The sequence below is a fragment of the Pistacia vera genome, unplaced genomic scaffold (genome assembly GCF_008641045.1).
Source record: "Pistacia vera cultivar Batoury unplaced genomic scaffold, PisVer_v2 Contig200, whole genome shotgun sequence".
NCBI lineage: Eukaryota > Viridiplantae > Streptophyta > Magnoliopsida > Sapindales > Anacardiaceae > Pistacia > Pistacia vera.
In genome coordinates this window covers 393,984-421,063 of record NW_022196003.1, presented here as the reverse complement: position 1 = coordinate 421,063, position 27,080 = coordinate 393,984, and the positions used below count along the sequence as shown (strand labels likewise).

At 32.7% G+C, this 27,080-nt stretch overlaps 3 protein-coding genes across 4 annotated transcripts; 2 read left to right on the top strand and 1 right to left on the bottom strand.

The window, feature by feature from the left end:
• The first annotated feature begins 12,747 nt into the window (after window positions 1-12,747).
• LOC116128466 (disease resistance-like protein DSC1) lies at window positions 12,748-17,634 on the top strand. The gene is made up of 8 exons (XM_031414188.1): window positions 12,748-13,085; window positions 13,970-14,144; window positions 14,377-14,595; window positions 15,136-15,147; window positions 15,237-15,417; window positions 15,558-16,568; window positions 16,744-17,370; window positions 17,456-17,634. Exons 1-8 carry the CDS (start codon window positions 12,748-12,750, stop codon window positions 17,632-17,634), a joined length of 2,742 nt encoding a protein of 913 aa, XP_031270048.1.
• Window positions 17,635-19,518: 1,884 nt separating this feature from the next.
• On the top strand, window positions 19,519-20,143 carry LOC116128635. Its single transcript, XM_031414391.1, has one exon. It carries the CDS (start codon window positions 19,691-19,693, stop codon window positions 19,895-19,897), a length of 207 nt encoding a protein of 68 aa, XP_031270251.1. The 5' UTR covers window positions 19,519-19,690; the 3' UTR covers window positions 19,898-20,143.
• On the bottom strand, window positions 20,143-25,533 carry LOC116128634 (probable potassium transporter 13). Of its 2 annotated transcripts, XM_031414390.1 has the most exons (10): window positions 25,334-25,533; window positions 24,090-24,321; window positions 23,745-23,993; window positions 23,336-23,386; window positions 22,817-23,077; window positions 22,678-22,730; window positions 22,255-22,369; window positions 21,441-21,695; window positions 21,092-21,354; window positions 20,629-21,000 (listed from the first exon to the last, which is right to left on the bottom strand). In XM_031414390.1, the coding sequence occupies exons 1-10, from the start codon at window positions 25,373-25,375 to the stop codon at window positions 20,767-20,769; spliced, it is 1,755 nt and encodes a 584-aa protein (XP_031270250.1). In that variant the 5' UTR covers window positions 25,376-25,533; the 3' UTR covers window positions 20,629-20,766. The 2 variants fall into 2 exon arrangements, with proteins under 2 accessions (XP_031270249.1, XP_031270250.1); XM_031414389.1 differs by having other exon boundaries at window positions 20,143-21,354; window positions 25,334-25,528.
• Between the last annotated feature and the right edge of the window lie 1,547 nt (window positions 25,534-27,080).

Genomic DNA, 27,080 nt, shown 5'->3' with positions numbered 1-27,080 from the left:
ATGATGTATTCTGTAAATATCATCTTGGCACTAACCAACAGTACATACTAATTTGTATATCAAACAAACTAAATTCAAAAGAATTTCGCATGGAAAAGGTATATATAAGCACATGGAATAGGCCTAATTCTTTCAATTGTATATATACTCAGAGGGTATCTAGCACCAAAGTATGCAATGCGGACACCTGACAGAAAAGGCTGATGTATTCAGTTTTGGTGTTGTTGCTTTGGAGATTATCAGTGGAAGAGCAAACTCTCATAATAGCCTGGACACTGGAAAGATTTATCTCCTTGTATGGATAAACAGAATAAACTTGAAGTCTGTTGTTTGTTTTCTTTGCTTTCTCCTATTGTGCACTCAAGTATCACCAATATTACCGCGACCATGCATGTCAAGAGTTGTGGCCATGCTTTCATTTTTAATGGTATCAAAAATGAAAAAACATTCTCTTAAACTTTCTTCTTTTCTTTTTTTTTTTTTTTTTTTTTTTTTTTTCAATGAACATTGAACGGGGCTACAAGGGCTTGATCTTAGCTTGTTGACAGAAAATAATAAACAGAAAAAAGAGAATGTCGAGGGTTCCCAGGGGTTGAGTAGATCGGGTCAGGCCAATCTTGGAGACCCTGACGGTATCAGCGACTGTGATTGCTTTTTTTTTTTTTTTAATTTCACAAAAGAAATTGTTTAAAGTCAATTGATTTAATTAATTAATATTTAATATAAAATCATTTTGTAATTTAAAGTATTTTATATGGGTGTAATTGCCATTGTCATTTTCAATATCTAACTTTAGAAATAATCTACTATTTAAAAGCTACCTAGGGCGTAACTTTTCAAATTTTCTTTATAAATCTGATTATTTTATAGCCAATTTGAAATTTATTCAGTTTTAAAAACAGTTCACACTATTAGAAGCTCTATCTGCACCGACGCAGATCACAACGCCAAGAGCTAGCTTTGACATTCAGACCAAAAGCCCATACCTACCTGCATCAACCTTGAACAAAATTTCCCGGCCGTGTTTGTATTTAGATCAAACCCTCTACTTAATCGATTTTTAATTATCATCGTGCAATCAACTTATAGTTGGTGAGTAAAGCATTGCCTTTGACCCATCTTCACCGGCGCAGTGACCGGAATAAAAACCATTAAAGGCAAAAGTCAATCCCAAAAATGAATCCACATGCACAGCTATACATCTACTTATTGTTAATTTCTTCAAAATAAAAAGAAATTTATCAACTTGCATGGCTCTTGATAAAGTCATGCAACAAAACTTCCTATAAAAACACATACAAAACTTTCATATAATTCGTCAACTTCATCACCTAAACAATATCAATTTCTTGAAAACAGAAGAAATATCAACGATGTACTACGTGTTTATATCTCTGCCTCTGTTTGTTTTCTTGGTGATTTTCCTGGTCGTCTTATTGTTCGGGTGTTTTTACTACGGAAGACACAATGGTATGCAACAAGGGCGAGCGATGACTGGTCAAGAGCTAGGAATCGGCATGCAGGCGCAGCCCGTTGCCATCCCGGTTGCTGGTCCTCGAGTTATGCCTGCAGGCGGGGCCGCGGCCGGAGGCCCTCCTCCTCCGACGCATCACTTTCCTTCTCCTTCTCCTCATCATCCCAATCCAGTCTACATGAAGCAAGAACATGGAAATGGCATGCAGATGGTTTGAGAAATTTATATTCAAGAGAAGTGAATTGAAAGAATTTATTTTGTGAAGTTTTGTCATAGTGTATATGCGAAGCTCTATTTTTTTTTTTTTTTTTTTTTTTATCATGAATTATTTTTATCAAATGAATTAGTTGAAAAACGAAATTTTACGACCTCTTATCGATTCATGTTATCTCTAGAAATATTAACTTATAATGCATAAGTGAAGATGTGAAATTTTAAGAGACGGTGACATTTTGAGGTGAGAGTGATTAATATTTATTTTTCTTTTGAATTTTAGTATGTGTATGTATTTATTCCATTGGAATAATTTTTCTCTCTAGCATTGAATTCTATTTGACCAATTCTTGTTTAAGTATTAAATTTCATGTATAACCAAATACTTTTTAATATAGTACCAGTTAGGTATATATATTCTATATTAATTATGTATAAAATCAGTAGTAGATCCAAAAATTTCGGTTAAGGTGTGTCAAAATAAAAACTAATTATACATTTTCATTAATATTTTTATAAAGGTGAGTTAAAATCTAGAAATTATACATATTAGTATTTAAAAACTAGGCCGGATCTGCCCTGTATAAAACTATAAAGAATTTTCAAGTGTGGATGTCCGCAAGCTTTTTAAAATTTAAACTCCCATTAATTTGTGTTATTAAATACTGAAATACAAAATATTATTGTTTTTCATGTATTAGATGACGCTAATAAATTGTTTATTACCACCAACTAACAAGATGCGTCTTTTAAAGCATATATACCAAATTTTATGTTGTCAACTTGAGGAAAAGGGTTTGCAAATTGCAGAGTCTAATAATTAATTGAAGTAATATAACTTCTAAATTAAGAACAATCATATTCCTTTAATACCCACATTTGTTCAGGGATCGTATTCGAAGTTCCAAACCTTCGGATTAGGTACCCATGAGTTTTGACCCAAACGTGTTGGATACAACCTAACCCGCTTCTAAGCGGGCATGCAGGTCGAGTTGGGTCATTGTTACCCGAAACCTTTTTCCTAATTATTTTAATCATAATCATTATGCTTAATTATTTCTTCAAACCTTTCCATTATAATTATATGTTCCTTAATTAGAAAAATTCATTATGTTTATTAGTTAATAGAGTTAATACTAATCCCCTTCAAGGTAACAACAATCGGTGATTTAACTCTTGGTTTCGACCAAACAAGGAGTACTTGCATATAAGTCTTGTGTTAGTAAATGCGGTACTCTACAGGATACACTTTTTGATGGGAGAGTAATAGCTGTGAAGGGACTTTCAGTTGGAACCCACCAAGGGGAAAATCAATTTATAAATGAGATTGCTACCCATCTCTGCAGTGCAACATCAGAATCTTGTGACATTGTATGGTTGCTTCATTGAAGGAACGAGGCGCCTGCTTGTTTATGAATTATGAGTATCTTGAAAACAAAAGCCTTGATCAAGTATTGTTTGGTATGAGAATGAAAATTATGCTAAAACACTTAGAAGAAGCAAAATATTTCCTTAGAGCTTAGTACCAATTTCTAATAAGCTCCAAATATCTCCAAAAGATTATAATATCCCAGAATCCTAAACTTTCCAATTCAGTAGATAATATAACTCTTTCAAGTTTCTGACAATGGAGCGACATTTCTGCAGGAAACAGTGAGTTGCAACTTGATTGGCCTAGCCGGTTTAGTGTATGCATGGGAATTGCAAGTGGGCTAGCTTATCTTCATGAGGAATCAAGACCAAGGATTGTACATCGAGACATCAAAGCAAGTAATATGTTACTTGATGTAGAACTCTGCCCCAAGATTTCAGATTGGCAAAGCTACATGATGACAAGAAAACTCACATCAGCACTAGAGTTGCAGTGACCATGTATGCTCCTTCAAATATTTCTCCACTACCATTCTTCCTTAGTAGCTCATCTTAAAATGGATTTTGGAATATATTATGATGCATTCTGTAAATATCATCTTGGCACTAACCAACAGTACATACTAATTTGTATATCAAACAAACTAAATTCAAAAGAATTTCGCATGGAAAAGGTATATATAAGCACATGGAATAGGCCTAATTCTTTCAATTGTATATATACTTAGAGGGTATCTAGCACCAAAGTATGCAATGCGGACACCTGACAGAAAAGGCTGATGTATTCAGTTTTGGTGTTGTTGCTTTGGAGATTATCAGTGGAAGAACAAACTCTCATAATAGCCTGGACACTGGAAAGATTTATCTCCCTGTATGGGTAAACAGAATAAACTTGAAGTCTGTTTTGTTTTCTTTGTTTTCTCCAATGTACTAATTAAACTCGCTCATTTGTTTATCCTTGTGAATTATCCTTATACACATGGATTCTTCATGAAAATAACCAAAGCTTGGCGCTTGTAGATCCCACATTAACCGAGTTTAACGAAAACGAAGCTCTTCAAGTAATAGGAATAGGTCTATTGTGCACTCAAGTATCACCAATATTACCGCGACCATCCATGTCAAGAGTTGTGGCCATGCTTTCATTTTTAATGGTATCAAAAATGAAAAAACATTCTCCTAAACTTTCAAATTAACATTGAACGGGGCTACAAGGGCTTGATCTTAGCTTGTTGACAGAAAATAATAAACAGAAAAAAGAGAATGTCGAGGATTCCCAGGGGTTGAGTAGATCGGCTCAGGCCAATCTTGGAGACCGTGACGGTATCAGCAACTGTGATTGCTTATTTTTTTCAATTTCACAAAAGAAATAGTTTAAAGTCAATTGATTTAATTAATTAATGTTTGATATAAAATCATTTTGTAATTTAAAGTATTTTACATGGGTGTAATTGGCATTGTCATTTTCAATATCTAACTTTAGAAATAATCTACTATTTAAAAGCTACCTAGGGCGTAACTTTTCAAATTTTCTTTATAAATCTGATTATTTTATAGTCAATTTGAAATTTATTCAGTTTTAAAAACAGTTCACACTATTAGAAGCTCTATCTGCACCGACGCAGATCACAACGCCAAGAGCTAGCTTTGACATTCAGACCAAAAGCCCATACCTACCTGCATCAACCTTGAACAAAATTTCCCGGCCGTGTTTGTATTTAGATCAAACCCTCTACTTAATCGATTTTTAATTATCATCGTGCAATCAACTTATAGTTGGTGAGTAAAGCATTGCCTTTGACCCATCTTCACCGGCGCAGTGACCGGAATAAAAACCATTAAAGGCAAAAGTCAATCCCAAAAATGAATCCACATGCACAGCTATACATCTACTTATTGTTAATTTCTTCAAAATAAAAAGAAATTTATCAACTTGCATGGCTCTTGATAAAGTCATGCAACAAAACTTCCTATAAAAACACATACAAAACTTTCATATAATTCGTCAACTTCATCACCTAAACAATATCAATTTCTTGAAAACAGAAGAAATATCAACGATGTACTACGTGTTTATATCTCTGCCTCTGTTTGTTTTCTTGGTGATTTTCCTGGTCGTCTTATTGTTCGGGTGTTTTTACTACGGAAGACACAATGGTATGCAACAAGGGCGAGCGATGACTGGTCAAGAGCTAGGAATCGGCATGCAGGCGCAGCCCGTTGCCATCCCGGTTGCTGGTCCTCGAGTTATGCCTGCAGGCGGGGCCGCGGCCGGAGGCCCTCCTCCTCCGACGCATCACTTTCCTTCTCCTTCTCCTCATCATCCCAATCCAGTCTACATGAAGCAAGAACATGGAAATGGCATGCAGATGGTTTGAGAAATTTATATTCAAGAGAAGTGAATTGAAAGAATTTATTTTGTGAAGTTTTGTCATAGTGTATATGCGAAGCTCTATTTTTTTTTTTTTTTTTTTTTTTATCATGAATTATTTTTATCAAATGAATTAGTTGAAAAACGAAATTTTACGACCTCTTATCGATTCATGTTATCTCTAGAAATATTAACTTATAATGCATAAGTGAAGATGTGAAATTTTAAGAGACGGTGACATTTTGAGGTGAGAGTGATTAATATTTATTTTTCTTTTGAATTTTAGTATGTGTATGTATTTATTCCATTGGAATAATTTTTCTCTCTAGCATTGAATTCTATTTGACCAATTCTTGTTTAAGTATTAAATTTCATGTATAACCAAATACTTTTTAATATAGTACCAGTTAGGTATATATATTCTATATTAATTATGTATAAAATCAGTAGTAGATCCAAAAATTTCGGTTAAGGTGTGTCAAAATAAAAACTAATTATACATTTTCATTAATATTTTTATAAAGGTGAGTTAAAATCTAGAAATTATACATATTAGTATTTAAAAACTAGGCCGGATCTGCCCTGTATAAAACTATAAAGAATTTTCAAGTGTGGATGTCCGCAAGCTTTTTAAAATTTAAACTCCCATTAATTTGTGTTATTAAATACTGAAATACAAAATATTATTGTTTTTCATGTATTAGATGACGCTAATAAATTGTTTATTACCACCAACTAACAAGATGCGTCTTTTAAAGCATATATACCAAATTTTATGTTGTCAACTTGAGGAAAAGGGTTTGCAAATTGCAGAGTCTAATAATTAATTGAAGTAATATAACTTCTAAATTAAGAACAATCATATCCCTTTAATACCCACATTTGTTTAGGGATCGTATTCGAAGTTCCAAACCTTCGGATTAGGTACCCATGAGTTTTGACCCAAACGTGTTGGATACAACCTAACCCGCTTCTAAGCGGGCATGTAGGTCGAGTTGGGTCATTGTTACCCGAAACCTTTTTCCTAATTATTTTAATCATAATCATTATGCTTAATTATTTCTTCAAACCTTTCCATTATAATTATATGTTCCTTAATTAGAAAAATTCATTATGTTTATTAGTTAATAGAGTTAATACTAATCCCCTAGAAATTTGATTTAATAAAAAAAAAAAATCTCTCTAAAATTTATGAAATAAAACAAATTTCTTCCCGGCTATAAAGTTTACGCTGTTAAAATAAATAAGCAAAAAGGTAATTAGATAAATTTTAACTAACACATAATAGTGCAAGTCTTAATAGCTTAGTAATAGTTCACTAACGACAAAAAAAGTTTTGTATTACTGAGACTTTAAAAACATTTATGTTATTTAATTAAATCTCAGGGATTGATGCATCAACCTAACTATATAATCCAAAAAATTTCAACTAGTCTTAATTTGATACTTTATTTGGTTACGTATTGCTAATCTAGTTTAATCATGTAACATTGATTTAGGTTTTGAGTTGTTAATATACCAACCTTTGATTTTATTAAAATTTTAGAATAAATTTTTTTGCCAAGTTAGACATTTAATTATTTAAATTTTTAACCAAATTGGATTTTTATTGCACAATATTACATGCATATGTATAATCGGGAAAGGGGTCAAAGTTGGAAAAATAATACAATTTTAAATTGAAATAAGCACAAATTTTATATTTATAAAATTCTTATTAACTAATACATTTATAATTGTCCTCGACAGGATTTCATCTTTTGAAAGTATTGTAAAATGATTTCATTATCAATACTATCAAATACATTTTTATCTATATACACAACTAGGTTATCATTCAACAATTGATTACTCATTCTATTTCGCAAACGATGTTTCACAAAATTTATTGTTGAAAATCTTCTCACACTAGCAGTGGCAACGGGTATAATCAATACTAATTTCATCAACAAATAATGTATACAATTAAATCCATTTTTTCATAATACTTGTAAAACAATTAAAATTAACTCCCATTTAAATTAAACATTTTTTATAATAACTATAAAAATGGGTCGATTACAATGTAGTCCTAAGAACCCATCTTCTCCATTAAAAAAAAAAAAAAAAACAACACAATATCGGTCAATACATATTAGTGGTTCCAAGGCCAACTCCAAAATATCTTCTTAATTCTCTAACTTCAATATATCATCACAAATAAAAACAAATGCGATCAATTTGTGGTCCCAATGGCAACTTCATCTTCCTAAATCCTTATATATAATTTAACTTTAAACTTTCAAAATGAAAAAAATGCAAATATAAAATGTATTAATAGTACCTGACAAATTAAAGAAATTTAGAAGAAAACTACATTTACGGGGATAAAGAATTAGGAATTCAGAAGAAAATTGAAATCTAGATTGTTAAATCAATTATGAGCAATAGACAAAAAAAAAAAAAAAAAAGGGTCTAGAAAGTATACACTATGCAGCCTGAAAAGAAAAATGAGAGTTTAACTTATTTACTGAATGGGAGTTTTTTTTTTTTTGCAATTTACTTTTCATTTAGGGGCAAATTTGTAAATCTATTTCAAAAAATTTTAAAACCTCCTTGACGATCCCCCCGCGTGTATAATCACCGAGTAAACAAATAACACTTAAAATATAAACAATTTAATTTGTCAATTAAATTAATTTAGTTTGAAACCTAAAATAATGGGATACATATAATAGGTTTGGTTTAAAATTGGACAAAAAATACAAATTAAAATTGAGTGGTGTTACTCAACCCCCATTCAAACTCTTCGTAAGTTCCAAAACTTTTTAATGAGATTTTTAACTTTTGAAAATTCAATTAAGTTTACAAGGATAATTTATTAATTAAATCAGAGAAGAAGAAAAAAAAAAAAAACATAATTATATTAAATAGATTTCTCTTAGAATGTTAGGGTGTTTAAAAGTTTTAAGAACTAGGAAAACTTTTTTCAGAGTTTTTGATATTGAAAATCCCTTGTGTTAATTTAGGTATTTACAATATAATTTTTTAATTTAAAAAAAAAAAAACTAATGATAGGCTTAAAATGTGTTTATAACACCGCTCTTAAAATTTATAGATTGAATAACTCACGAGTCACAACCTATAAACAGTTATCCATTCCAACCTATTTGTAAAGAGCGGTGTTATTTGTGCTCCCACTAAAACTCTTAATAAGCCCCTATGTTAATTAAAATTTAATAAAAAATTTAAATTATAAATATCTCATGTTCAATTCCATAATTACCCATTCCATTAACATCCTTCCTCTCCATCTCCTTTCAAAATTCCTCATAACCATAAGAAGAATAAGTTTAGTGGGTTTTATTTGATTTTGCGGTAATTAGATTATGGTAAGAAATTTTAATCTTGACTCCTCACATACATCAATTTCTTAAAGATTTTTAAACATTTCCTTAATGTTGTAGTAAGAGTCTCAATGTTTTTTTGACCGACTCTTGCCTAAACAGAGTCAAAGTGTGTTGACTAAAGTCAACAAAGAAAAATTAGGAAAGGGTGATTGTTTTTCAAATTTATTATTTCGGAGAACAACTTTTTCACTTTTTATCATAAACTACCTTCAAAGTTTAAAATTGTACCTATTTTTGTTATTAAAATAAACCCTTAAAGTTTAAAAACTTCATCACAAATTACTGTTTGTATTAACTCTGTCACATAGTTTCGTTACGTCTACAAAATACTTCTATTTCAAAGCGGAAGTTATAATTTTCCCCTAACGCTTTTTTATAAGATCAAAGTTACTATTTCACTTTTCTATAGAATATTCTCTTAAACATTTTTTTTTTTTTTTTTTTTTTTGGGAAAAACCATGACAATATGAGAATGAGAACTAATTAAAGTGGATTTTATTGTGCTGATTACCCACACAAAATATTCTGCTGATATTTTCCAGGAAAATTGACATGGGCACGATTAGTAAAAATAAAAAAGAAAATAGTTGAGAATAAAATTTGATTAAAAATACAATTTGAATCCTTGATAAATTAATAATTAGAAAATGTAAATTTATTATTCTACATGTAGAAAAGTGTTAAACTATTATTTTTATTTTAAATTTTTAATCCTATATATATTAAGATTTGGAAGTAAATTCTTAGTAGATATAAATAGGATTTTGAGATATTATAGAAAATAAAAACAAAAATATGAAGAAAGTACCAATATGTTAAGAATATAAAACATTTTAATAACAAGTTTGAAATTCAACATGAATATCATTTCTAGTAACTCTAAAAACAGAAAAATTGTCAAAATGAAATTCAACATGAATATCGTGTCCTTTATTATTAAATCATAATAAAGAACATAAACTTGTCAAAATGAAATTGAAATATTATTTATAAAAAAATTAAAAATAGAAAATATAATGAAACAATGAATATTTAATTTTTTTTTTTTTAATCATCATATATAGTTGTCGCGGATCTACCTAACTCAACGAATATGTTCTTAAAATATTTAATAAATAATTTTTTTGACTTTTCAGATTAGAAATTTTTAAGCAAAAACATAATTTATTTGCATTATTGGAGCCCAACAGCAAATCCCTAAGATCCTTTCGGAAACACATCTAACGGCAAGTGAAATATTTGTGAAACTCGTCCTATAATCTTCTGATTTTTGCAGATTTTTAAAAATAATGAAATTGAAAAACCCTACAATCAAAACTAAGTTGGAGAAAAGAAAAAGTGATGCAAAGATTAAAATCATATATCCCTCATAGTTATGAGACTAACTTTAACATTCTTAGCTTCCAATGTTTTTTTTTTTTTTTCTAATTATATCATCAGTTTATCGTATCAAGAATGCTGGTCCAAATTTAAAAATAAATAAATAAATAAATAAACCCTACACTTATAAAGTTCTCATATAAAATATATACATTTAAATGATGCAATAAATATAAATAACAGTCACATAAATTCTCTCCATAATGGCCTTTATTATCTGGAAAATCCTATTAGTAAAAACGCGTATTATACGTGAATTGTATGACAGCCGTTAATTCGTGTAAAAAGTGTGTATACTTTTTATAAAATTTCCGTATAATTTGCGTATAATAAGGTTTTCCGTATAATCGCGAATTATCACGAATTTTGAAAGAAAAAAAAAATCTCACACCTCCAAAACGACATCGTTTGGTGGATTTATACAAATTAAACAGATCTGTTCAGTCATTCTTCTTCATTCTTCGACATCAGCAGTGCACCCAAACAACCATCATTCACCTTGAAAATGAACAAATCCATGAAAACATAAACTAATAGTGAGAGAGGGAAAATAAGAATGAAGAGAAGAAAGAAAAGATTAGAGAAGTGGCCCTCTAGAGTTTCTTAGTGGTTTCGAAAGTGATGAAGGTGGGGTGCTAGGGTTGTTAGATTTTGGATAGGGAAGTGTCATAGCAGTGTGAATTTGAAAGAATATTGGGGGTGGAGGATTTTGGTGGCGGGGTTTGGGAGAAGATAAAAGGGGTTGGGGCAATTCTTTTTTTTATATTTTTTTAAAAATTTGATTTTTTCTTAATTATTAAAATGGTTATTTATAATTTATACATTTTATTTATTTTATTTTATTTTTATAAACCTTAACTTTTCTTTTATTAATAACCTGATTTTAATAAAATATAATTTTTAATAGAAATTGAAGATAGGAGTTTAAGTGACTATTTCCAGTTAATGAGGTAATTAGTAATTACCATCTATTTGTATTTTAGGGCTGTAAGTAATATTAACTTTATAATAAATTTATGTAACTAGACTGACAAGATGTCTTTTAACCTTAAAACTAACGTAAGAATTTTAATATGGGTGGGAAAATGTAGATTCGCAAACTTTGGTTGAGAAAATGTCTTCGCCTATTAAAATATGTGACTCTCTATTATTTAATTGTAAAATAAAATTATTTCTTATATCAAATAAATAAATAACTATATAATCCAATTCTAACCAATAAATAATAACTTCAAAATAGTTTGTTAAGTACTAGATTAATTTAACCCTTTATCCCAAGGCCTGAAAAGCAAGAGCCTCTCACTTATCAGTAGCGTTAATTATCACATCTCATAACCCAATTCTATTATGACTTATGTTTGTTTAACTTGACACTATAGTTGAATCTTGGCTAAATATTATGTTTGAGTTTAAAGACTATAATTTAATATCAGTTATATATTGTGTATTTGTTATTAGTTATTGAATACTTTATATTTAAATGTTATGTTGATTTTAACCAGGTAGTCCATAAAAGTGTTAAAACTAAGATTGATATTGCCGTATTTTTCAAAACGTATTATTGATAATACACGATTAAACCCGTATATACCTATTATATTTTTTCCATATCTGAATTTATAGCTGAATTTTTATAAACTTTTTCACTCTTTACCGTATTATACCCATATAATCTCGTACTATTTTTTACAGTATCCTATTACTAATTAGGATCTGGTTAGCACTATTCCTCAGACTTTGTATACATAGAAGTTAGAAAACTCGAAATATATTATTAACAAAAAAAGGTTTAGCACGAGTGATATATTCTCTATAACTTTTTCTAGAAAACCTGGACAGTACGAGGATCAAAACTGATTAATTTATAAAAAAAAAGGTTTATTTTATTGTGCATTTGTGCTGATTACTCTGGCAAATATCTTTAGATACTTTCGAGGAAAATTCGGTACAATTTGTAAAGTAAAAAAAAAAAAATGTAATATTATATATACAATAATTTTATATAATATTTTTCATATAATATTACTGAAAAAATAATTGATTAGTTTTAAATTAAAATTAAAATTTTACATAATCACCTTTTATCATAATAAGAAATATTGTACGTTACATTATTTTCAATAAAACTGGAAAACTAAAAAATGAATGCCAACTGAGAGAAACTTCAGGAAGGCTTCTGATATTCTTTTTCTACTATTTTCCGCTTTTATATTTTCTTTGTTGAGCGTATAACTGAATAAAACTTTCTTCTTCTCTTTATTACTTTGAAAATTCTATAAAAGACGATTCCAAAACTTTCTTATCAGCAATCATTCATTAGAAACTCTAGGCCTGTTTTGTTTTAATTTTGAAAACTTGTTTCGTCTGCTTCGTTCTTGATTGATAATCGGTGGAAATCGATGCTGCTTCTTCTTTCACTGTTTCTTCCACACATCTTCGAGCGAAGCATCATGTTTTCCTTAGTTTCAGAGGCAAGGATACCCGCTACAGTTTCACCAGTCATCTCCATGAAGCTCTGAGTCGGAAAATGATTGCAACTTTCATCGACAATGACTCAGAGAGGAGATGAAATTTCACCATCTCTTCGGAATGCGATCGAAGTATCAAAGATTTTGGTTATCGTTTTCTCGAAAGGTTATGCGTCTTCGAGATGGTGCCTCGAAGAACTTGTGAAAATCCTGGAATGCAAGAACATGTATGGAGGGATCGTGATACCGGTTTTCTATCATGTTGATCCATCGGATATAAGGAATCGAACCGGGAAATTTGGAGATGGATTTGCTGAGCTTGAAGGACGATTTAAGGAGCAACCAGAGATGGTGCAGAGATGGAGGAGTGCTTTGAGTGAAGCAGCCAATCTTTCTGGCTGGCCTTTGAATGACAAGACGTAAGTTTCTTGTTTCTACTCTTTCATACTTTTCTTATTTCAGATTTTTTTCATTTGATTTGATGCCCAGCGTGGGCCAGTACCTTCACTGAAATTCAAAAAATGTCATTATCTAAAGGGTAATTTTATACTTACACACCAATTTATTAATTACTTTACTCATTGTTTATAAAATTACATATGATACACGTACTATACTTTATATTTACAAAGATCAGTAAAATGGTTAGTAAATTTGTGAGTAAGCATAATATTATTGTTATCTAAATTACATCCCCCCTTACTTGAATTCTTGGCTCAACCACAAGTCCAAACCAGTTATACATGAGGGTGAGCATGGGTAAAGGGTAGAACCGAAACCTAGGGTACCCACTCACTGATTTTGGGTAGGAACCGGAACCAGTCTCATTAGGGTCCGGTTCTGATTCTAAAAAATTAGAACCGAGAATTCTCGGGTACGTAAACATGAAACCGGGAATTCTTAGGTTCCTGGACTTGGAACCGGGAATTCTCAAGTATCCGAAACCAGAATCATAACCGAGGTTAGGGTAACAAGGTAGGGACTAAGACTAAATTGTAATTTTTGCAAACTATTGGGGAGTGTATTTATCATTTTTTTTAAGTAGGGGGTAAATGAAATTAACCAAGTACCCAGAACCGGAACTGAAACTTATGTTTTAGGTTTCGGTTCTAGGTTTCTAGGAACCAAAACCAGTCTGATTCCAAATCTTAGGAACATACCGATTCCGGTTCTATAAAAAAATACAGGATATCCAAAACCACTCACCCCTGGTTATACGATTCGAAATCAAAGTTCTTCATATTTAAATTTAAAACTACATTTCGGTTTACAAATATTTTTATTCTTTTTTAATATTTGATAGGTCAGAAGCTGAAATTGTGAATGACATTGTCGATGATATTTTGAGGAGATTGAGAAATGTTATGTGTCCGAGTGATAACAAGAACTTGGTTGGAGTAGAATCAACTATCGAAGAATTAATTGAGTTGTTATTGAGCAAAGATGTTTGCAACTTTGGGAATTTGGGGCACTCGGCGGTATAGGTAAAACAACTATGCTCGTGCTGTGTTCGATAAAATCGAATTGTTTTGAAGGATTCTACTTTGCTGAAAATGTTGGGAAGAATCAGAAATCCCTAATGGACTAGTTCCTTGCGAGAAAAACTTCTTTCTGCTATATTAGGGGATCAAAATCCCAACACAGGATGCTACATCACAAAAAAAAGGCTTGGTCTAATGAAGACTTTCATTGTTTTCGATGACGTAACAGATTTTCACAAATAGAAGATCTAATGAAGATATTAAAAGCATGGCTTCAGGAAGTCGAGTCATTATAACAACCAGAAATAAACAAGTGCTTGAGAACTGCAAAGTAGATAGAATCTACGAAGTTAAGAAATTATCTCATCCAGAAGATCTACATCTTTTTAGCCGATATGCTTTCAAACAAAATCTCATCCCAGAAGATTATTTGCGGCTCTCAAATAAGGTAGTAAATTATGTAAAGGTCTTCCATTAGCTCTAAAAGTGTTGGGTTCATCTCTAGTTAACAAGAGTGTAGAAGTTTGGGAAAGACAATAAGTAAACTAGAAGAAACTCCTCCTTTGAATATTTAAAGGTGTTAAAAGTAAGTTATGATGGACTGGATGGTGAGGAGCAGATATATTTTTAGATATTGCATGTTTTTTCAAATGGAAGGACCAAGATTGGTAATAAAAAATTTGAAGGCAAGTGACTAAAGGCAGAGTGTGGAATAAGTGTTCTCATTGATAAGTCTCTCGTAACTATATCATTAGACAATATGATAACAATGCATGATTTGCTTCAAGAAATGGGAAGGAAAATGTCCGTGAAGAAAAGGATATTCGCAGCGTAGTCGATTGTGGCATCCCAAGGATACTCATCATGTGTTGACAAAAAATATGGTGAGTCTGGTCAAAACTTAGCTTGGAATATGTCATTTTCATTTTCTTCATGCGTTATTTGAGGTTTATAAATGCTAACTATATGGTTTCATCTTGATTGTCAGGGAACTGAAGCGGTTCGAGGCATATGCATGGACATGTTTGAAATAAGAGATGTTCAATTAAATCCCTCACTTTCAAATATGCATAGTTTGAAATTCTTAAGGTCTATGGAGCTGTTCATAATAAGGTGCATGGGTTTCAAGGCCTGGAATTTGATTTCCCTGAGCTAAGAATATTTGTTGGCATAATTATCGGTGGAATCTTTGCCATGCAATTTAATCCCGAGAACCTTGTTGCACTTGAGATGCGCTATAGTAATCTTGAAGAACTTTGGAGTAGTCCAGGTATATGTATTTCATATAACAATCTTATGTTTGTATATATCAGATTTTCTAATTCGCATTAGTCCTTTTTTTTTTTTTTTTTTTTTTTGTTTGGGTGCAGGTTCTTGTTAATTTGAAATACATCGACCTGAGTTACTCAGTGCATCTACGTAAGATTGCGGACCTCTCACAGGCCCCGAATCTTGAGAGTTTGATTCTCGAAGGTTGTACAAGTTTGATTGAGATCATTTCCCCATCCACTCGGAAGCTCAATAAACTTGTTATTCTGAATCTAAGAAATTGCAAAAGCCTCCATGGTCTTCCACCGGGTATTCATCAATCAAATTCTCTTAGATTTGTCATTCTTTCAGGTTGCTCAAATCTCAAAACGGCTCCCAAGATCTCATGTAACACAGAACAACTTTGTCTGGATGGAACTGCAATAAAAGAATTTTCCTCTATGATTGAACGTCCTTCTAGACTAGTTCAATTCAGTCTTCAGAACTGTTCAAGGCTTGAAAGACTCCCAAGAAACTTTCATAAGTTTAAATCCCTCAAACATCTTTCTCTATCTTCTTGCTCAAATCTTGAGACTATTCCAGAGATCCCACGTAAGATAGAAGAGTTATATGTTGATGGAATTGCAATAGAAGAATTGCCCTCATCAATTGAGTCTCTATCCAATCTACAAACATTGAGTCTCAGGAATTGTTCAAGGCTCAAGAGTCTTCCAGATGGCATTTGTAAGCTAAAATCTCTCAAGTATCTGTCTCTCTCCGGTTGCTCAAACATCATGACAATTCCAAAGATCTCATGTAAGATGGAGCAATTACATTTAGATGAAACGGCAATAAAAGAATTGCCCTCGTTAATCGAGTATCTATCCAGTCTAGTCACTTTAAGTATAAAAAATTGTTCAAGTCTTGAGAATCTTCCGGACGAAATCTGTAACCTGACATCTCTCAAACATCTCTATATCTCTGGTTGTTCAAAACTCGACAGATTGCCTGATGACATCGGAAATCTGCAAAGTTTGGAGGTGTTTGAAGCTAATGGAATTGCTGCAACCAAATTACCATCATCCATGGAAAGTTTGAGCAACATTCGTGAATTATCTTTTGAGAGATGGAAAGGGCAAGAGCTTGTGCGTTCTCTTTCTCCTATGTTATCAGGTTTGAAGCTTTTNGGACATCGGAAATCTGCAAAGTTTGGAGGTGTTTGAAGCTAATGGAATTGCTGCAAGCAAAGTACCATCATCCATGGAAAGTTTGAGCAACATTCGTGAATTATCTTTTGAGAGATGGAAAGGGCAAGAGCTTGTGCGTTCTCTTTCTCCTATGTTATCAGGTTTGAAGCTTTTCAAGAAACTAAACCTGAATGACTGCAATATTACAGAATTACCCAACAGTCTTGGCGATTTATCCTTTTTGGAACATTTATATCTTTCTGGAAACAATTTTGAGAGCATTCCAGCAACAATCATCAACCTTTCGAAGCTATCTTCGCTCGACTTGAGCCACTGCAACATGCTTCAATCCTTACCAAACCTTCCTGGTGACATACAACTTCTGGTAGCAAATAGCTGCAAATCTCTGCAAACATTATCCGATTTGCCGATTCCAAGCCATGGCTATTTCAACGGTAATCTCAGCTTCATCAATTGCTTCAATCTGGACTGGAGAACGCTTACAAGAATTCTGGATTACGCTCTGTCAAATATGTATGAAAAGGCCACTTACACTCACAAGAGTCCTTTCAGTTACATGTGTTTCCGAGGAAGCGAAATTCCTGAGTGGTTTAACTTTCAAAGTACTGCATCATTTCTAGAGCTTCCGGCAGGCTCGTTGAATCATAATTTCATTGGCTTCACCTTCTGCACTGTGTTATCATTCCAGGATTATAAAGCTGGGACGTTGGTTGTTGAGTGCGAGTTGCTTCTGAAATGCGAAGATGGCTTGACGAAAATGGGGAGCGGCAGCTTTTTGGCTTGGAACAAAGAGTATGCGCCCTCCCATGTCGAGTTTGATTGGATATGATTGTCAAGTGAATGATAAATCAGAATGGGATGAATTCTCTGAGGCCATTATCAAGCTCAGTGTTACAAATGTAGAATGCGTGGTGAAGAAGTGTGGAGTCCGTTTATTGTTCAGCCAGGAGGAATCAATGAACGAATCCAGCTTATGTTTGCTCTCCGATGAAGATGAAGATGAAGATGAGCCACAGTCAAAGAGATTGTAACTTTTAGATTCCTTCCAAGGTGAATCCAGCTCAAGGTGAATAAGTCATAGCTCAGTTGAAGAAAAGAGAGCATGGTAGAAGAATTGTGGAGTTGTTTTTTATTTTTACAGAATCCTGCCTGACCACATGTTCTTTATAGCTTCATTCTTATTCTCAACTTTAATTTTTACATTTATTATAATCAATGATAATATACTTATAAATCAGCTTTGCATTACAAATAACGTGATGTATTAATATTAATTATATTATTGATATCTAGGCATACTAATATGATAGCACAAAATCCCACATCACCATAAATTTGAAGTATATATTTTATAAATTTAAATATATATTTGGTAATTGTAATTTACTCTCTCCCTTAATATCAACGTATCAGTTATGGTAATTATATTAACCAACAAGATTAACGTGCACTTGTTATAGAATTATTGAATAATACGAGATGATGTAATACAAAGTAAATATAAAAAAAAAATGAATTTAATAAAATGTTCAATAAAAAAAGATTAAAAAAAATTATGATAATAAAAAGATTAAAATTATTATAATATCAATTTATGTACAAAATATGTGTATAAAAAGTTCATTTATGAGCCACAAGTAAGGATATACTATGTAAATTTGCTTTTGAGGGAATTTCTTGACAGCCTCGAGGTTTTGTGAACCAATCAATCCCCAAAGTTTCAAAAACTAACATCAACACCCTAATATTTCCTTACATCTATATCAGCTTAAGTTTGACCAGATGTGACCAATGATTAGGAACTCGGCTCTTGTGACAACCCAGCCAGGGTCATGGTTTGACCGGTCTAACCGATTTGACCAATGGTTTCTTTCAATCCAATAGGTTTAAAATCTAGCAAACACACCCCTGTACATATTAGTCCCTTCAGGTTTGAAATCTAGCAAAAACATCCCTACAAACAAGTGACGATTAGCAGCCAATCGAACTTTAGGATGATGGGGGTTTTGGTGGGGAGATGCTGGTGAGGCAAATGGGGTGATTTTTGGCATTGATAACGATCAAAAAAAAAAAAAATCACAAAACCCTAAGAGTGGCCGACAACAATCGGCAAGCAATCAAGGTCGTGGATGTTGGGGTTTTTGGTGGAGAGATGTCGGTGATTTTAGGCACTAGAATCTGCCGGAATGAGGGAGAAAGTGTAGGAATGTGAGAGAGGGTGAGTGGAAGGAGCAAGGGGGTGTTTGTAATTTTAAGGACGATTTTCTACCTTTGGGATTAAACCGGTGAAGGCCTCTAATCCTAGTCTAACCGATTAACCGGCCAGGCCGGGCTGGGCCGTGCTCCTAATAAGTGCATGTGACTGAAAAAAAACAGATTTATAATATAAAAATTATTAGAATCCGGTGGCTTTCCACTTGTCATCTTCTCTTAAATATTTAATAAAATCATCATTAAGTATTTAATGCAGTTCTATATATGTTATGTTAAATTCTTTATTAAAGAGCTACTATCCTATAAATACATATCATTTTGATTTGTAATAGGTGCATTCCATTTTGTAAAAGCTTCATTCTTCCAACCTCGTTACAAGTAATCTCAAGTCATAAATTAATAGTACAATATCAATTTAGCCCCCCAATAGCCAATACAGCCCCACAATAGAGAAACTGCCTAATATATATATAATTTTTTTTTTTTTTTAAGAGCTTATGGACTAAAGGGTAGCTTGCTCAAACTTGAAGGGTTAAATTAATTAACCTGACTTTAATGGAAGAAACATGTGAAAATAATCATAAAGCATCTAAAAAATTCCAAGTTCATTTATTCAAGCCAGCTCATTATTCCCTTCAGTGCACGTACTTGATTCAATAGAACCCCACGCGTCACTACCCAATTGGCCCCACAAAAGTAGCCGTTAACCCTTAAACGTTAAGCCAACCGTTGTAATAATCATTTTCCAGAAAACACCCAACTCTCTCTTTATAAACACACATCCTTCATCTTCCTTCTTGCAACATTCACCCATCTCTCCATCTCTCTCTTTCTTCCTGCAGCAGATTTCTCAAGAATCTTGAAGATTTCAACATGGGTTTGGTGGTTGTGATATCTCTGCCATTCATTATCTTCTGCATATTGCTTGGTTTCGGTTGCTACTTCCTGGGAAGAGCCAAAGGGAGACGAGACCTCCAGGCAAACGCTCAGGTTTTCGGGGTTCCTGCTCCTCCACCAGGCTCAGCCCCATCTGCTTCTTCTCCCCCGCATTTCAAGCCTGACAATTCTGCAAATGTTTAAGCTTCGAAGTCCGCTTTCTGATTCTTTCATTCTTTTGTTTCCCTCTTCTGGGTTTGTAGAGAAGTAACTGTTTTGTGTGTGCCACTGAGACTTCATCTCTTTTTGTTTGCATAAAGTATAGAAAAGGCCTAAATCTGACATGTAATTTGATATCCTCTGGAATAAGATTGATCCAGTATATCTGTTTCATGTTTTGCTATACAAAATAATGTCTCATCGTGTACAGCTGCTTAGCAGCAGTGACAGGGCAGAACATAATAATGCATTTTATATATAACCAAAGAAAAGAATATAATTACAGTATGCCTAGTTCTTTTAGCTTCTTCATATTCCTACAATTGCAGCCATCAATAAATAAATAGACCTGTACGAGATCACCTATAGAGAGCGTAAAAACTGGAGTCAGGTTCTACGTAATCTAGTTAGTATTTACTTCAAATTGCAGTGAACCTGGACTGTTGCCCTACTTTCTGGTTTTCTGTGAGACTAGACTCGATAAGCCATTCCTACTTCTATGAGAGATGTGTGGGGTACCCCGAGTGCAGTTGCTGGACGCCGGCAGTTCCTTCTCAAGAACCCGTAGACAATGTTAATGACAAACTTCTTAATATATGAAGATGTGTCGGTTGCCAAAACACAAGTGTTGCCCATCATATATGCCAGTCCAGATTCCCTAGCATCCTCAAGTTCCTCCAGTTCCTTACTGCATACAACACCACGAAATCTTACTCTCTTCCGGTTAGTCCCTGTACCAGCTCCATTCCCTTGTCTTACACCACCTGCATCCCCCTCTGGGCTTGAATCAATCACAGTCATCAGCCCAGAAGTTCCAGTATCACAATCATCACCACTTCTGCGCAGAAACTCTGCTATGGTTTCAAGTAATTGATTCTCAAAAGCATGGGCATCCTTCCTGGCATCCTTATAACCATACCGGACAACACATTGAAAAAGACAAAACTGTGGTGGGCCGATGCGGCTAACAAGGAATCGCTGACTGACAGGAACTTTTGGAACTGTGAAGGACTCAATAGTAACAAATATGAGGATTTGGTGGAAGGCGGGGAAGTTGGTGACAAAGTGTGCAAACATTGGAGGGACCCCTGAGACCACATTGGAGTAGATTAAGCAAATGCCAGGAACACGAGTAACACCACAATGGGGTCCCAAGGTTAGAATCATATCCAAGCATACCTTGTTATGATTCTCAAATGAATGTTTCTTTATAGTTCCATAGTGCCAGATACACATAACAGAAAGAACTATGAGGGAAAATGTAAGAGGAAGCCAACCCCCCTTGTGGACTTTGGCAAAACAAGCAGCAACATACACCAATTCCAAGGATCCAAAAAAAACTACAAAAGCAAGAGCAGCCAAAACCCACCCCTTCCAAACCATAACAATAACAAGAAACATCAAGCAGGTGGTAACAAACATTACCGTGATGACCGCAAGACCTAGAAGAAAACAAATATGCTAAAACATTAACTTGATAGGAGATAGAGAAAGAAAAACAGAGCAAAGAAGAGCAGAAATATTGTACCATAAGCATTGCCTATCATTTCTGTGTCTCTGAAGCCAACAACAACAGCAATGCACAGAACCATCAAGATCCAGTTCACCTCTGGTATATAGATCTGCCCATGTATCTGGCCTGATGTGTGGATTATTTTGACACGAGGGAAGCACCTCAGTGCTCTACATTGGCTGATTATGGAGAAAGTAGCAGAAATAATTGCCTGACTTGCCACTACTGTTGCAAGGGTGGCAACGACAAATACTGGCCAAAATACAACCTCTGAAAAAAGAAAAGAAATACCATGAGAAGATACCCAGCAGAAATGCTGCTGCATCCCGGATAGAAAACTGAGTCAGTGATTGCTTTCGCCAACCATTCCAAATCAATAGCAAAGTAACTAATGATACAAGTTTATCCATTGTAGTAGCTTCTAAGTATGAATAGGGTACATTTAAGGCTACTAGAAGACTGTGATAAATATTTCTTTCACTTGTCCCTCTAGTTAACCCATCAAAGAAATGGCTACTCAACAAACACATACACCAAAACTATTAATTAGAGATTCTGCCTGAAGACTTTCGTGCCACTGATAATTTACAGTAAGAAACTCAAATTTCTCTCAATAGACCAATCTCATCATATTCTTAGCCAGAGAAAGCTGAAGATAGATTTACAAAACTGAGCCTGCAGTAGGGCCCACCATGGCTATCCTATGTCATTAAAAAATGAGTCAATGGTAATATATGCTGCGAAAGCAGATCGATATGTTTCTAGCCTTACTACAGTTACACCCAATTTAAGTTAAGCTCATATTTTCCTTGAAAATGTAAAAATTTACCAGGGATGGTTTTAAAGAAGCTTCTCTCGAGGTCCTCTGTATGCTTGGTGTAATAAGCAGCCTCACCCATATAGGCAATAATTAAACATGGGTAAACAACAGCAGTAAATGCAATCTGTGAGGTAAAAAAACATTGTTAAAGGAATTCTAAAAATCCGAAACAATCAAGGATAACTATAGCAAATGCATTCTCCCAATCAAAATCTAAATGCTAGAAGAAATAAAAATGAAACCTATTCTACTGGATATGGGTAAAAATTTTCTTTTAAAACACTAAACTAACAAATAGATAGAAGTATTCATGTAGAAAGTATGCATTCTAAATTTCACATAGATTATCCAATTAGAAAATACCATGTATGGGTCATTTTTTTTCCATCTTCAAAGTTTTAGAAACTAGAATAAATAGAAATGAGAGCTCACCCTAATAGAAAGCTGAGAAAAATGACCAAGATCAGCAAACATGGCCTCTGCACCTGATGAGCGAAGACTGATTTTCAGTATTTATCATAAAACTAGACTTGAATTGAACATGAGGTACCAAGATGCAAAACCAACAAACCTGTAATGCATAGAACAACTCCTCCAAGAGATCTCCATCCATCTTTTCCAGCCTTTTTGAAAAAGATATATACATAGTATGGTGAAAGAGCTTTGAAAATGCCTGGGTTCCAATGTATTATGTTGTATAAACCAACCAGACTAATGCATAAGAGCCAAGCTAACAAGATAGGAGCAAAAACAAAGCCAACTCTATGCGTCCCAAAATGTTGAAGTGCAAATAGCCCCACCAAAATCAGGCAAGCAATCAATACAGTATAATCTGCATGATAAAACAACATTAGCGAAGAGCCACTAGTAAATAATGACAGAAAATATTTTCATAATATTAGCTCATTCTAGAGGAAATTATATGAACTTGTTTTAGTTTAATAAGCAAAAAACTCCATAAGAATTTCTATTGAAACAGTGCACATAAACATATTACACCTCTAAGAAGTAGTAAATTGATAAACTACGCATAAAAATTAGAAAAATTGAGAACCTTCTAAAAGGAGAACAAAATGCTACTTTCACTTACTCTCATGTAGTCCCTTAGCCTTCACTTTTATGCCATTAACTGCAGAAAGGACTGCACACATGAAAAAAAAAAAGAAAAAATTAAAAGGGCATTACTCATTTATCCCATCACATTAAGAAATTCCTCACTCTCTCTCAGTACGCGCGCATGCATTAAATGCGTCAAGTAAGAGAAAGTTGTGCAATTCACACACACACACACACACACACACACACTGTATATGCATTAAATGCGTCAAGTAAGAGAAAGTTGTGCAATTCTTGGAAGCTAATACATCATGCAATAGCTAAAACACATCATATCCAATTTGATAGGGATCTATGGACAGAATCATAGCATAATGTTGTGTACCATAATCAATCTGCAACTTCACATGGAAAATATATGTAATATAGAAAAGAAATAATACCAGACATTGATGGAGTTAGAATGCCATCGCCAATAACCATGCTGGTTCCCAGAAGCACGACCAGTAGCAATAGAAGTCGCGAATTGTGATGTTTCTCAAAGAACTCCTTTATAAGCAAGCTTCCCCTCGTCTCCCTTAGGGGTGTTTCAGAATTGTAAGGAGAATACTCATCAGGTGTTGCATGAGGAGCACTTGAAAGACACAGCTTTGTGCGCCGACAAAGCAATGAATACAATGCAAAAGTTCCGCCTGCAGGAACGAGGCCCCTTCAGGAATCCAAAAACATGCAGACATATATATCTTTGAATAAATAAGGTGATAAATATGCAGGTCTTTTGGGAGCACCTTCACCATTGTCATCTGCTCCTAAGACAATTATAATGTACTTGCAGAGAGGGATTAGGGTCAAAGTCCAGAAAACCAAAGAAAGTACCCCAAGAATTACATCATCTTCCTCATGAGACCTCAACTTTCCCGAAAATGTGCTCTGGTAAACATATATCGGTGATATGCTCAAGTCTCCATACACAACACCAAAACTCTGGTATGCTAAGAGTAGAGTACTCTTATAAAATTTCTGCAAGTAAAACAAAAGCCTCAAACAAGTTACGATTTTTACCATCACTGCAGTACCAAAACTACTCATGAACTCACATTATGAACATGAACATGCCAAATAGCATCACACATACACATAATTACAAAAGCACTAAAGCAAAAGGAGAACAAAATGATACCGGCCCTCATCACTGGAAAATTCAATAACAGTTTCCAACAACATATCAATGTTAAATTTATTACTAAACTGATAATCATAATTCATGATCATATCCGTTCTTACTTCTTCTATCATATCACCCGAGTATCGAAACCACTTAGAAACTCACACATTGCAAACGCCCCACAAAAAATTCCAAAGTCAGATCACATATGCATATTCACAAAAGCACAAAACCAAAGTGGGCACTATAAGCTATTAGCCCAGTAAAGTTACTGTACAATTCACTAACATTTACCAATATCATATCAACTTTAGAAAATGTTACTAAACTGTTAATCAAGCTTCCTACGTCATTTAAAGTAAAAAGTGAGCATATTAACTCAGATCACACATACACATCATTACAAAAGCACTAAAGCAAGATAATCACAATACAGTACCAGCCCAGTTACGTTACTGGACAATTCAATAATACAGTGCCAGCCCAGTAATGTTACCGGAAAATTCATTGGTAATCACACTTTTTATCTCATTTAAACTGAAACGTGAGCATATTAAATCACATTCCGTCATTTATTCCACAATCACAATGCCAAAACCGTTAATTCCGGTAACGTTACAGTGATTCACATCCCCGTACGTTAACATTTCCACATAAAAATCCACACATGAAAGAACAAAACACCACACCATATCTAACAACCCATAAAACAAAAACAAAAACATAACCCGGAAATTTCAACCAAAAAAAAATCACTCCCTTGTGTGAAATTAGACCACAAAACAAAACAAAACAAAAAAAAGAAAAGAAAAACCAATATAAAGAATCATTCTAATAATCATATAAACGAAAAAAAATAAAAATTACCAGACGAGAGTCGGGGGGTGGGGTGGCGTTTTCGGGATCCATAAAAGAGTAAGAGTAAGACAAATGGCGAGGTGCTTGCAAAAGTGGAGCTAGAAGCAGAGTGAAAGGAAGAAAAAGAAGAAATGAAAGATAATAAAAATGTGAAATTTAAAAGAGCAATTTTCTAATTAAATGCGAAGAAAAAGAAGAAGAAGAAGGAGAAGAAGAGTGCTTTATTTAGTGAGAGAGAGAGAATTTGCGTTTATGGATTTTATAGAATGAGTTACAAAGCTTGGTCAAACAAGTTATTTCTTCTTTTTTTTTTTTGACCAAAAAGTAATAATTTTTTTTAATATTATATTATATAATCGTATTATTTATCAAATCAACTCGTTTATAAGAAATTTTAATTTTGTTGATATAAAATGTAAATAATAATATTTTCTGTTAAATTTCTTTCTTTTACGAAACCGAATTCAATAAATTAAAGAATATTACTAGTCATACATTATTTCTATTTCTTCATTTATAGGTGCAAATGTTAATATATTTTTTTATTTTTCATTTTAATTTTCAACTTTATAGTTACGTGATACTTGAAATTTTATTTTTTTAATGTTATTTTATTATTTATCATAAGAGCTTGTCATTTACTAATCTATAATTTTGATAAAATATAGTATCATTATTGACAAATAACACATTACTTAAAATGAGAAATTTGAGATATTAATTCGATGTAAAATAATAATATTTGATTTATTAATGGTAAGAAATATCTATGAATATTAAAGAAATACCCAAAATCTTCGAACTAAAATTATAGAATGAAAATTAGTTTTTTTTTTTGGATAATTTTTTCTTTATTCCTTATCTTTGATTCTCTTTTAAACTTTTTAAAATTTTGTATTTCGTAGTTTTATTGTTTAAGATTAGGGAATTCGCAGACTTGGTATTTTATTAATTTGAAATTTAATTATAGAAATAAATTAAAGAAGAAGATTAAAATTTGTGAGATTTTATTAAAAAAAAAAATTTGAGTAATTATTTTAAGAAATTGAGTTCATATATATTTTAGACCAAATAATTTGTTTGAAAGTATCTTTCAAAAATAGTTTTATTTCCCATAATATAAATAGTGAAAACATGATTATCATTAATACTTGGATAGTTTTAAAAGAATTAAGTAAGAAAAAATGCCTAAAATATTTAAAATAATTTTCAAGTCTAATACTATTTTCTAGATAAATAATTTTCTAACTATTATTTCTTGCATATTAGATAGTTTATTATTTTTTTTAATAAATGATAAAATAAATTATTGAAAATAATAAATCTTCATTTTCAAGAAATATCCATATTGGGTGATATTTGGAGAAGTCAAAGATTATATTAATTAATGTAAATACTCTTAAAGCAGAAAGAATATTCTAAAATTAGAACAATAAATTTTATATTTTCACATAAGATATTGTTTCTATAATTAAAAAAGTAATTAATAAATTTAATAGTAATGGCCTTTGATGGCTTTGTATTGGCATTACCTTTTGAAGTTGAAGCAATCCAAAAATAATTAAATAAATAAAAGAGAAGCTCTTACTTTAATGATATGAATTAAATAACACTAAGCAATGGTGAAGGTCACGTGGCTTGCTATCAAACTATAAGTCTTGCCTTACCCATAAATAAATATTTTAAATTTTCGCCTTATAGAAGTTTCAAAGAGCTTCATTTGTGCCCATTTATTTTTTATCATGTGGGTTTTTTT